This window comes from Haliaeetus leucocephalus, unplaced genomic scaffold, assembly GCF_000737465.1.
Source record: "Haliaeetus leucocephalus isolate CR32 unplaced genomic scaffold, Haliaeetus_leucocephalus-4.0 Scaffold215, whole genome shotgun sequence".
Taxonomy (NCBI): Eukaryota; Metazoa; Chordata; class Aves; order Accipitriformes; family Accipitridae; genus Haliaeetus; species Haliaeetus leucocephalus.
In genome coordinates, this window is record NW_010972651.1 from 112,516 (window position 1) to 125,300 (window position 12,785).

At 54.6% G+C, this 12,785-nt stretch overlaps 1 protein-coding gene across 2 annotated transcripts in view; it reads right to left on the reverse strand.

Annotated features, from left to right (window-relative positions):
- TCF3 (transcription factor 3) overlaps positions 1–12,785 on the reverse strand; it is a 78,285-nt gene that overhangs the window by 16,157 nt on the left and 49,343 nt on the right. For both annotated transcript variants that reach the window (XM_010566592.1, XM_010566591.1), the window contains exons 7-14: positions 10,056–10,185; positions 8,370–8,419; positions 3,617–3,719; positions 3,248–3,387; positions 2,928–3,054; positions 1,963–2,021; positions 1,074–1,152; positions 72–145 (exon numbers count right to left, since the gene is read on the reverse strand). In XM_010566592.1, coding sequence (XP_010564894.1) covers positions 72–145; positions 1,074–1,152; positions 1,963–2,021; positions 2,928–3,054; positions 3,248–3,387; positions 3,617–3,719; positions 8,370–8,419; positions 10,056–10,185 — 762 coding nt within the window. The remainder of the gene's footprint in view (positions 1–71; positions 146–1,073; positions 1,153–1,962; positions 2,022–2,927; positions 3,055–3,247; positions 3,388–3,616; positions 3,720–8,369; positions 8,420–10,055; positions 10,186–12,785) is intronic.

Here is a 12,785-nt window from a genome sequence, read left to right on the forward strand (position 1 = left end):
CAAAAGTCCTTTACCGTTAGGCGCACAAGGGATGGAAGAGAAAAGAAGGCAGATCTTTCGGCGACACTTACTAAAGTGTGGAGGCTCCCTTCGTAGCTGGGAGATAAGGCACCCTGTCCGCTCGCTCGAGACCACTGGGATGTGCCTGCAAACAAACGGGGAGAGCTTGGGACCGGGCATGGCTGCCACTAGATGGGGCTGGAAGCTGGGCCACCACGCTGTGCATGGGCCACCATGGCACTGCACGGCACTGTGGGCTCGCCTCTGCTCTGCCTCAGCAGGAAACTGAGCTCAGGCCTTCAGACTTCGAGAGGTTTTTAAATTTATATCATCTCAGTGAGCTGGCAGCCAGCACACACGCTGTGCTCGCTCCGAGCCCACGGCAGCAGCAGGCTGGTGGGTGTACGTTGCTCTGCTCCCCGGGCGCTGAGAAGCCTCAGCGCCAGCTTTGCTGGGCAGAAACGAGACCTCTCTCACCAGACACGAGCAAAAGCAAAGACAGGCTTTCATCAGGCGCTGAAAAGGGTTTTTAAATAGTTGGCTGCTTCCCAGTTCCCACTGCGCTCCTCCCACGGGAGACAAAACCAGGGACACAAACTCTCCCAGCCTCTCCAAGATGGGAGGCTCAGACGCAGGGTCTGTCTGAAGGGCAGGACTGACACTTTAACTCAAGCATGTGGCGGTGCTACCATGTGGGCCAGGCTCACACCTCCAGCAAAGCCGCCTGATAAAACTCCTATGCAGAGGCAAAGCCAGGCACAGGCAGAGCCATCGTCCTCACACATGTGGCGTTCGCCGCACCCAGGTGCTGCTCGGCTCCAAATGGGGGAAGAGCTATAACCAATTAAAGCAGACAGACATACAACTTCACAGGAGACATTTAGAAAGTATCTTCAAGTTTGCTTGTCCTTCCTCTTCACTCTCCTGCTTTTAAAAATAAATGGGATTTGACGAGATTGCCAAAAGCATCTTTAATGAGGGTTTGGGGCTGATCTGGGAATTACGCTGCCTTGGACCTCCTGAAAGCAAACCTCACATTCCCTTTTACACAGAGAGCAACATTTTTCACCTACCTGCAAGCCCCTGAGGGGAGCCGACCGGTGTAGAGGGGTTCGATGAGAAGTTATTGCTAGAGTGATCGGGGGAATAAATCTGGAGCGAGAGAAGCAGAGCACGGTCAGCAGCACCCACCCCTGTGATGGCTCTCCCCCTCCCCAGCAGCACCGCCAAGCCCAGTTGCAGGGAGGACCTCCCGATGGACTCACCTGATGGCACCTCCCTTCCCATACCCATACCAGCTCCCAGCCTGCTAGTCCCCCTGCCGCTCCCCCATTAACGCCGGGGTCTCTCTCTGTCCCCACTGCCACCGCCCCTGCAGCTACAGCCTCCGTTCTTCAGGTCCCACCTCGAAAGGAAGCAAGAGCCCCAAGAAATTATTGCAGGGTGCAGTGCTGGCACCCCTCTGCCACCATGCAGAAGCAAAGGTCCTTGCACTGAACAGGACAGAGGCAACCCCGAGGTCTGATAGCCCAGTGGGCCAGTGCCCTCCAGTTGGAACCAGCACACACAGGGCCAGGACTACTGGGACCTGCAATTCCTGCTACGAGGGCTGCATAGGGTCATCTTGCCAGACCAGTACCAGGCTCTGCGATGTACCATGTGCCAGACCAGCTGGCTGCAGAGCCAGCTCATGGGCATGGGTCTCCAGGACCACCATAACGTCCAGTGCCTCAGCTTCCCCATCTGCAAAAACGTGCTTTTGCACAGTGCCTGGACTCAGTATGGCACACACAGAGGGTGGAAAACCCTACCCTCAGAGGCTGCCATGTTTTTGGGGTGCATTCACCCAAACTTCTCAACATGTGCATCTTCCCTGCTGCCTAGAGGGTCCCTGTTATAGAGGGGAGGTCCAACACTGCAACAGGATAGGGACCGGGGTCAAGGATCTGCAGAAATTCTTACTGAAGCTAGTGCCTTCCCGAGCGCGTCTCCTGAGCTCCCAGCTGTGGTTCCTCTGTTACCTGCTGAGAGAGGACACAGACATCACTGCCAGGGCACTAGAAATGCAGCAGGACAAGGCACCTGTACAAGACCTTCTCTGGGGTCACCTGCTCTGAGATTGAAACTTCTTGCTCTTACTGCTTTGCTTGAAAATTAAATGGATGCTGAGCTCAGAGCAGCCCGGACAAGGGCACACACACCCCGGCAGCTTTCGTGGGGCTGCAGGAACATCTTTATAAGATGCTGGGTCGAAGGTGTCATGCCATCGCGATCAAATGTCTCTGCTGCAGCACGGCCTATTTTCGCAGGGCATCTTAAGCCCCTGCAATCCCAAACTTGCTTCCCTTCCTCTAAACAAGTTTTTTTCTACAAATCAAGGTCAGGCTCTTCATTTCCTGGGGAACACGAGTTCATTTCAGTAACAGGTTTTGTAACAAGTTCAACAGGGTTAGAGATTAAAGCACTCGGGGGTTTAACGTGGTATCCAAATGCAGCACAAACATTCCTATTCCGGATTTAGATGAACGGCTTCACACATACCCCCGCCTTCCCGCAACGCAGGTGCAAATCCTTCCCGCAACTCATTTAAGCCATGGCACCTCCAAGAGATAATGTCACAGATCCTGGTCTCCTCCCAGATCCACCAAGCGAGGTGTAAACCCCCAAGCCAGCACCCTGTTTCCCTGCTACAGCCTGCCCAGGTATCCAGCACCAATAACCTCACTGCACCTCTTCCTCACGCAGTAACTCCATGCCCAGGTGACACACAAAGGATAAAAAGCGCCTGGGTACACTGGACACGTGTATCACAGCCTCAAGGGCCAGAGGTTTGCACAAGACTTTGATTTTCCAGTTAAGCCTCTGCGTGGCAGTGGAGCAAGAGGGGTCATGCTGGAGACCACCACGCGCCTGAGGACCGTACGTACCCATCATGCTGTCTGTCCCGCTGATCGGGGGGGTGTGACTGGAGACACCGTACGGCGTGGAGGCAGAGGAAAAGCCAGACACAGAGGGGAGTCCGCCATTAACCTCTCCTGAATGAAGCTGGTAGTTCTGGCAGAGAGGAGGAGAGGGGTGAGAGGTGCCCTTGAAAGGCCGCCGCGCTTTGGGGTCCGGGCCAGGACCCAGGTCCTGCCTGTGGGCAGCCGCCCCAAGCCAACAGCTACGGGACGAGGTGATGCGCTGCCACTGGCCGGCCGAGCAGAGCCCCCCAGCCCGCCCGTGAGGCAGCGCGGGGACGCGTTACCATGCGTTCGTGCTGATGTAAACTGTTGAAGCCACTGGACTGCGGGAGTGGGGAGGAGGAGCTGCCCAGCATGGCACCGTAACTCGACTGGCTCATGGCACCCGGTGAACTCCACAGGTCTGGTGAGTTATGGAGCCCGTCTGGAAGGAAAACCAGGGCTGAGCGGGGCAGAGACGCTGCCCACATGGCGGCAAGTCAGCCCGGGCTGAGGGGCTGCGTCCGTCCCCATTGCGTCCTGCCTACGCTGAGCATCACCTGCTGAGCAAATCGGAGCCATTTCAGGGCTGCTTCGTGTCTCGTGCACTCCTGCCCCGAGCTCCCTCCATTTCACGTGCTGTGGAATTCCTGCCTGGGTTGTTAATAACTCACCTGCCATATAAAAGGCTCCGGGATACACAGTGCTGGGAGGTTTTGAGGGAGTATATCCAGCTGGATCCCTGCTGTAGTCATCACCTGAGTTGGATGGATACACCTGCGGGGCAGAAAAGGGGTTAAAGAGAAGTCCTTGGCCACTCCATGGCCCTGCATCCTCCCCACGGGTCACCCCACCCCATGCAGCTTCACTTTTATTCATCGAAGCAGATGACAGTCAGTCCCACAGCAAAGCCAGGGGGAACCGAAGCAGCTCAGCCGAAATCATGGCTCTGCCAGGGAGCGACACCGGGGACGGGGCCGTCACACAGACACATCCCATCTGCCTTCCCGTAACATCGCAGACCCCTGCAGCCCCCTCCTACAGAAGATGCCGGCACCAGCAGAAGTTTCAACTCTCTGCTCTAGTTCCTTTTTCTGCGGTTATAACTTTTTATGGGTAACCACAAAAGCTGTCATTTCTGTGTGCTAACCCCGCACCCAAGGACGTGAGCTGGGAGGTGACAAGAGGAACGGACGAGGCTTCGGGACCTGCTCACTGCTGTGCTGACCCTGTCGTGTGCTGGGCTGCAGCACCGTGACGGCAGCAGCCGCTCCTGAGCACGGCCTCTGCTCAAACCCTTCACAGAAATCAGCCCATCCTGCTCGAGGGGAAACTGAGGCATGGAGGAAGCTGAGGTCTGAGCAGTCCCTCAAAAGGGATATCACACGGGAGGGGATATCTCTCGGACAGCTTTTGGCCAGACTTCTGCAGCACCGTTCAGCTACGTTATTTAACAGCATATTAAGCAAAAGAAAAGGCTTTTTTTTTTTCTTCTAAATTAACCAAACCCATCCTAGAAAGCCCTTACCGAAAATCATCTTGTGCCCGTGCAAAAACATCCTTTTTTTTTTTTAAAGCAGAAATTCAACACGCAAAGAAACTGAAATGCCACTTAAAATTACGTGAGAACTTTTGTTACAACTTATTTTCATCCCCATTGATTCATTCTGAAACCACCAATAATTTTTTTTTTTAAATACACACGAAAGCAGAGGCGGGTGCAGGAGGCTGGCTGGGTACGCTCAGCCAGCTCTGCCTGGAAGACACAGCTCTCTTTGGAAAGGAAACCTGCCCTGAGTTTCTCTTTCCCCACACCCAGCCAACTTCCTCTGACCCCTTGTCTCACCCAGCAAGGGGCAAAATCATTCTCTATTTCTGTAAGTGCCCAGAACACCAAGAATTTCTTCTTTTATTGTGGGGGGGTAATAGAAAATAGGGGTCTTTTTGTTAAAAAAAAAAAAAAAAAAAAAAAAAGAGCTCTGAAAAACACCAGTGATTGCACTTAAATATATCGCTTCATTTTCCTCTAGCAGCCGTGGTTCCTGCTTCTCGGAGCAGCTTCCCTCAAAGCTGGGGGGGGTGTGGTGTGGTGTGTTCAGAGCCCCAGGGGCATCCCCAGCCCCTTGCCACCCATCGGCTCTTGGGCAGTGGGTAGTCGGACACCGCAGGGCAATGGGGAGCTGAAAGCAACTTGTGGGCATTGGTGCTACAGATCGAGACTGGGGAACTTGTAAAATAAAGAAAAAAAAAGAAATAAAAATAAAGAGAGGGGGAAGGGAAAAACCTGACAGACGCTGGCAGCTGCCCTTCGTCCCTCATTCAAAAAAGAAAATTCACGGCACTTCGCCTTTGCGTGGCATCGCAGGACAGCGTCGAGGTGAAGCGGGCGCACGGAGCTGCGCGTGGGCAGCGCGTGCGGCCGGGGAGAGCAGGGGAATGGAGGAGGCTGCAGAGAACAAGAATCCAGTAAATTGACTTTTCCTATAATTTGATTAAATAGCGGGAGCTGGGACAGGGAATCGAATGAAGCACGTCTAATAGCCCCGCGCCATCTGCCAGGGGCTGGCACCTGGCCAGCGCGCGAGGCAGCTGTGCGGCAGCGGAGCGAGCGCGGGGGGGCCGCGGCGAGCTGCAACATCCATTTAATAAATCCAGAGCGAAAATAAGAAGAATGAAATAGCAGGGATGAGCGCACCAGGGTTGCAAAGCAGGGGGGAGTTCGCCTTGCGGCATATCCGCTCCGCCATTCCTGGCCTCCCCCCCCCATCTCCTGTTGGATCCCGAGGGGACCGGGTTTCACCCCAGGAATGACCCTGGCCCCTCCAAATCCTTCATTTCCCTGCTCAACGCACAGGAGGCTGCGAAAACCCAACTCCGCTCTTCCCCGCAACCGGCCGAACGAAGAGCATCCCAGCCCCGCTGCGTGCGGGGGAGACGGCCGAGCCGGCGGCCACCGGCCAAGCGCCGCAGGAAACAGTAAATCAGCGCCAGGTCCCCATTCCCCACCCCACGGCCCCAGCCCTCGAGCCGGCGGCGGCCTCGGGGACCTCCAGGTGAGGTCATTTCCTCCGGCTAAAATTGCCAGCGCGGCGAGAGAGCCGCTTGAAAAAGCCCCAACGCTGGGATTCGCAGGGCTTTGTGGTGTTGGGTTTTGGTTCCCCCCCCCCCTCCCTGTTTTTCTTGCTTAAATGCATGAACTGGGGTGGGACTTCAGGCAGACTAAAGCTAAACAGAGCAGTGACCAGACTGTGAATTCGCAGGCTGAAACGGCTCCCAGCCACCGCACTCGCTGCGGCAACAAAATCCCGCAGGAACCGTCTTGCACAAAATCCCTCCTTGGCTTCCTCTGGCAAAGCCAGCCGATGTGCAGCCAGGGCTTGGGAGCCTCATCCAGCCCCGGGGTCCTGTGCCCGGACACACCAGCCTGCAGAGGAGCACGACCGCGAGCACTAACCCTGCTTTCCAGCTCCATGTCGCAGGAACACTCGAAGGGTCTCCATGCCCCGGGAGCAGCCCCGGCACATGCCGCTGCCCCAGCCCAGCACTTATTTCACAAGAACTAACCCCAAAAGGCCGTGGGTTACAAGCGCAGGTCCCTCCGCAGTCAGAGCCGCTCGGACCCGGCATCCCGTTTCACATCCCTCTTCAACCATCTCACGCCACCAATGTCTCTTGGTGCCTTTGGCAGAATCACTCCCCTTTCAGCCACCCTCAACTATTCCAGCCGCTGACCTCTCTGAATTTTCAAAGCAGCTAGGGAATTACAGATTAAAGCACTTTATTTTAATAAGATGCTGATTAACCTATTTATTTTGCACGGGGTCCAGCGATAACACGGAGCGGGCTCCTGCGCAGAGGAGTCAGACAAGAAAGAGCCTTTGATCCGCTGCCTTTGAGGCCGGCAACTCCTTCTGCTCCACACCTCTCTCACTACCTCGGTGCCCGTTTCTGTCCCCGGGTGTAGGAAGTCCAAAAACAAACCAAGAAGCCGGAGGTAACAGCAACGAGAGGGCAGCGGGAAGAGGCAGCATCAGCCCGTACACCAAAAACTGGAGCTTTGCGGTCGAGGGGCAGCCAAAGCGAGAGCCAGTGCTTTCCGGGCTGCAAAAGCCAGTGCGCGGGAGTTGGCTCAGACACAGGGAAGGGGCTGAGTTTTGGCAAATGCCGAGTGGCTCTTCCTGTGGGAATCGGGGCCCTTTAGGGCACTGCCAGCATGATGGGCAGCAAGCCCCATCACCTTTGAAATCTGAGGCCAATAAAGGGCCATTTGTTGGGAGCGATGTTTTCCCCACATGTCGACCGGAGTTTAAGAGCTCCGAATTTCACACAGAAACCCAACGCAGCGATACGGATTCTGCTTCGAGCACGTTTTGCCTGTTAAAACATAGACTCTTGGAGCAACTCAGCACTGCTGACTGGAGCTGGTTTCTGCATGATGTGGGTCCACATGGCACCTCCAATACCCTCCAGTCTGCGAGCCCAATCCGGTAAGCCCTCGGTGCCTTCCTCTCCCTCCATCCTCCCAACATCGGCATCTCAGGGTCCATTTCCAAAGGCAGACCCCACGGTGGAGGTTACAGACCAAGCGAGGGAACGCCACAGCACGAGATTTCCCCCACGAGTGGACACACAAGGGTGTTCCCCGAGGAGCGGGCGCCTGCTTCCCATCACATCAGCATCAGATTTGGGAGCGAGCGGCATGACACGCTCGGGCAAGGGCACATCTCCAGCGCAGCCCCAGCCTGGGCTCCAGCTCGCCCGCAGAACAGAGCCCGCCCGTCCCCCCGCAAGCACGCAAACGCTCCAGCGAGGAATGCAGCCTCGGCTGCCGCACAGCCAGACAGCTCCCATATTCCTGTAGGAACCCTCCAGCCTGCTCCAATTAGCTTTCCTGGAGATCCCATTACTTCTAGCCACAAAGACATTGTTCAGTTTATTCCCCTGTAACAGCCGCGGGAGCATGGCTAACATATTCCTACAGGCTGCTCGGCTTTCTTATAAAACAGCCCAGGCAGCGCACACACCTGGAGCAGCCCCAGCTGCCTGCCCGCATTACAACTGGTTTGGTTTCCCTTCTGGAGTGAAATCCGATCACACCAAATATTACATTTCACTCGGGCACTCGCGACATAACGTCAAACAGACGAGAGCCAGCGAGGGCAGGAGGCGGTGGGTCCCGGAGCATTGCGGCTCCTTCTCTCCCGTCAGTGCCCCAGCACCACAGTCTCACAGTGCTTCCTCATTTCTCCTACGTAGGAAGCTGTAGCTGAGAAAACCCTTCCCCATCCTGCTAAAATCCAAGCCCTCGATGTTTGGGGTGGCTGGACCCACAGGGCCAGCAGCTCTTGTGGCAAAGGCAGCAAGGATGCCCAGGGGATGGAGGAACAGGGAGGGGATACCTGCAGGGAAAACGCTCCTGTCACTTACCGAGGAGGGGAGTCCAGGAGGCACCTTCCGAACCTTTTTGGGCTGTCCATCTGGTTTAAAGAAAAGAAGAGAGGATCTAATTTTTGAAGGGGATTAGCAGGAGGGAAAACAACAACCTACAGCTAAAAGTCTCCAAGGGTGGAAGATGCAGGTACAAATAGGGCTCAGATCCCAAATGCCCCATAGCCAAGGAAGCATCAATAGTGAAAATGTCTGAGGATGAACCTCTCCTCCTCGTCTCATCTGCACCCTTTGAGGGCAGGTTTCACCCACAAACAGAGTTCACAGAGCAGTCTCTCCCAAAACACCGCAATAAGTGCTCACCATGCAGAGAAGGGCTGCACTTGCACTTTGGAAGAGTCTGAGCCCATAAATAACCTCTTGTTGGGGTTTTTTTTGGAAACAATTTAACTTGAAATGGGTTTGTGGAGAGAGGACGCAGAAAGAGAACAAATGCAGGGATGGGGTGGTGTTTTCATTTGCTCCTTATACAGTAATATACTTGGGAAAGCTTCACTGCTGCAGGAAGGCAGGTCCAGCTCCAAGCAGGGAGGACACAGTGTCCTGGGGGAAGGGAGACAAATGGCTCAGGGAGGCGGTGGGGGAAACATCCCAAGGAGTGGCACAAGGGGAAGCACTGGTTAAAAATTTGGGGTTTTTTTTAGTTCATAATTAAGGAAAGCCCCAGCTGGGGGGGTGCAGGATGCTAACGCAGCAGGTCTGCCAAGCCAGGGACTCTGCCAGGTTGTAGTTCAGGAGGAGAAATTCATCACACAGAATGACCTGATGCAAAAGAATGATTTTCCAGGCTGACAACATAAACCAGCAACGTTTTGAAGTGGTAATATCAAAGTGGATGCCTTTTTTTGAAAAGCACTGGAAAAAATACATGTAACACTGGGTCGCTTCTAGTTTCGTTTGCTGGGGAAAGCCCAAAATAGCAGCAAGAAAGTGACTTTGGAGGGTGTGGGGAGGAACTATGACAAGAAACACAAGTTCTGGAGAACTAGGGCTTGTCTTCACTCAAAAGTTAAATTCACACCCAACCTTCGCCTTTGTTAAAAGCAAAGAAAAATGGCTTATTCCCAGGTAGATCCAGATGTGGGCAACTCCTGCTCTGGAACATTGAAGCAGGCAGTTAGGCAGGGAGAGGTCCTGGAGCAAACACCGCCTGTGTCCCAGGGCACAGCTCCCACACCCCGGCAGAGCGCCTGGACCTCACGCTGCTTCTTCACAACTTGTTCCTGGCAGTCCCGTTTGCTTGCAGCAGGACAGGGACTCCAAGGACGGCCACCAGCCATAAAAACAGCCTCGAAGGCAGCCCAGGGTTTTCCAGGAACGACTACTGATGTGCAGTCTAGCTGGAGGCATTTTTAGAAGAACCTCAAGCCACGAGCTGCTTTCACCGAACTGGTATTTTCAAGAAAGAAGGAAATTCTACGTGATTCTGAGCCCACCCACCCCCTTTTTTTTTAATTTTACATATATATATACACTCCCCCCCCTTCCAAAAAAAAGAAAATGCCAAATTCACGCCTACGTGCCCACATGGCAACATCAGTGCTTTCATTCCTGAAAGCAGACCCAACACGGGCGCCCACCCAGTCAACAGCCCCTGCGGTTGCCTGACCAAGCTGCAGGACAAACCAGAACAACGGCACCTGAGGGTGACACGAAGCGACTTACCTATGTTGCTCTCAGCACCTCTCCTGCGAGGATTGTTGGGGTAAGAAAAATACTGAGACCCCCCTTTCACCCCAGTGGGGGAAAGCGTGCTCGGACTCGCAATTCCCATTTCGCTGGGCAGGAAACCAGTCTGCAAACAAGGAGACAGAAAAGCCCTTCCATGTAATTACACTGGAAAACCACTGTGCTTGCTGGGAGAGAACAGAGCTGCCTTGAGCCACCTTCACACAAATTCAGCCGAGGGGGGGGGGGGAAAATGACAAGCCAAAGGGGCAGAAGGAAAAACAAATACGTAAATATGGGGATAGTGGTGGGGGAACATATGTGCAATTAGAAAAGGGTCTTTCAAGCTGTGTTTCCTTGCTGGACCCCAGCAAGGAACCTGTCTACAAACCAAGGATGCGAACTAGCAGGTGCCATGGTGGGGAGCATTTCGGTCTCACGCTCACCTCGCTGCCCACCCTGCTGACCGTGTTATCAGCCCAGCCTGCTGAAGGCAAAGAGGAGGTGACCGTCAGGCTGAGGGGCTCCTTACGCAGCGCTCCCCACCTGCCTCACGGACTTACTTGGGACAAAACTCTTCCCTCACCACCTCCCAGGTTTTACAGCAAGGGATTACAGTTTCTGATGTGATCGGCGCAGGTCAGACCTGATGGGCACAACGTGTCCACCCATCCTTGAAAAGCACATCCCACCGAATGGCCCCGTGCTGCCCCTCGCCCCCACGATGCCATCGGGGACCTGGCCACGGCACAGGACAGATACAGCGCTCACCCACCGGCAAACCCAGGAGCCTCCAGCCTGTCACATCTCACAAGCGTCACATCTCAGCAGCCCACCTGACTGTGCCTCTCCCAGTCCCCCCCAGCCCAAGGTGCCAGCACTGACGGTTTCTCTCCCATCCCCAGTGCCGCGCAGCCGGACCCATCGTGGACGAGGAGCTGCAATGCCTCTGCTGGGGGTGGTTCTCTCTTGCATTTTATCAGGGAAAAGTCAAATCCCTCTTTCTAAAAAGAGGAAACTCCTCCCTCGTGTTTACGCCAGCTGACCTTGGGCACTCTGGGAAGCAGCGCGGAGCCAGCAGAAGCCGGAGCCCGGGATGCTCGCTGGCTCCCGGGATGGAGCAAGCACGCCTTTGCTTTGGGAGCACACCCACCGGCATTGCCCCTTTCACCTCAGGAGAAAGTTAAATGTATTTACGTGGAATTTAAGAGGGCTGGCAAAGGGCCTTTAAGTAACAAAAGCTTAGCTTTGACCCATCTTCTGAGGGCAACACATTGAAATAAAGGAGGATTTCAGGCTTTTGAGAAACTGGAAAGAAAAACCCACTACTTTAAAACTCCATCTCCAGAAAGGGGTCGGGGAGGGAAAGAGGAGCTCGTGTATTCACAGCTGGTGAAATTCCTGCAATCTGTTCCACCGGTCATATTACCTTTGCACTGAAACCGCTACGCGCCACGGAGCAGCACGGCCAAGAAAAGCAAACGACACAGCATCCTGGAGGAGATCCTGGAGGGCTGGGTCGCTGCTGCCCACCTCCTCCAGTGGGTACCTCCAGAAAGGCACTGAGATTTTAAGGCCATTTCCCAGAGAAAGGGATTTTCTTCCCCTTCCCTCTCCCTGGGGATGCCTCTGGACATGGTTAAGGGTTAAACGAGGGGGGAACCACAGTTCTGCCCCGGAGAAGGGTGTTTTGGGGAGGAACGTGCTCCCCATCAGGGCATCTGTCACTGGACAATTTTCCAGCGCTTCTCAAAAAGAAAAAAAAAAAACAGGTCAACCCCCCCAAAACTGGAGCCAGAAGCAACAACTGTTCTGGGGGCCACAGCAAGCGTGCAGACGGCCCCGCTCGCCTCCCACCGCCCTGCACAAGAGGGGTTTTGTCTCCCCTCCACATCAAACGGGCTCCGTCTCCTGCTCTGCCACCCGATCCGGACCCGTGCGCCCGCGCCAGGGCCTCTCCCGGCCCGCGGCACCATTTGCCTAGCCCATTTCTGTTACCTTATATCTCCCCCTCCTCCATGAAACCCCAGCAAAACCGTAACATTAAAAAGCAAGGCTTGGCATCTGTCCCATTTTTATTTTAGCAGCTTCAGTGGTAAATTAAATCCACTCTGGCACAGACAGCCAGCACAGCTGTTTCAGCAAAGGAAACATCCTCAGTTCAGAGAAGAGGAAATTATGACAAATTTGTGTAAAATTAAAACATGTAATATGTGTGTGTGTACATGTATAAAATAAAAAGCTGTCCTGCCAAAAGCTGCTCCCTTGAATAAAATGGTGGGACTGTTTCCCCGGGGCCATGCTCAGGCACTGACGGGGCAGTTGCAGCAACACATCAAAGCGGAGGTACTCGCTCCTTCCAGAAAAACTATTTCTGGATGCTGGTGGTAGCAGGCTAGATTATCTCAGGGCTGGTCGACTGCGTTCCCGGGCTCTGATTTACGCCTGTGGTATTCCCCACAGGAAGCAAGTTTTTCCCCATGGCACAGCCCTGGTCCTTCCGCCGGGGTTCACACGGGGTGACCCAACAGGACAGGGTTATTGCTGCAAGAAGCAGCCCTCCCATGCCGTGTCCCTCCCTGATTGTGGAGAGGAGCATCTGCTGCAGGTCCTGCCTCAACAGCACCACCGTAAAACCAAAACACTGCCCGATATCCACCGAAATGATGCTACAACAGCACAGAAACCATCCTGGGGACTCTCCCTCCCCTCAGCTGGCGAGTGGGG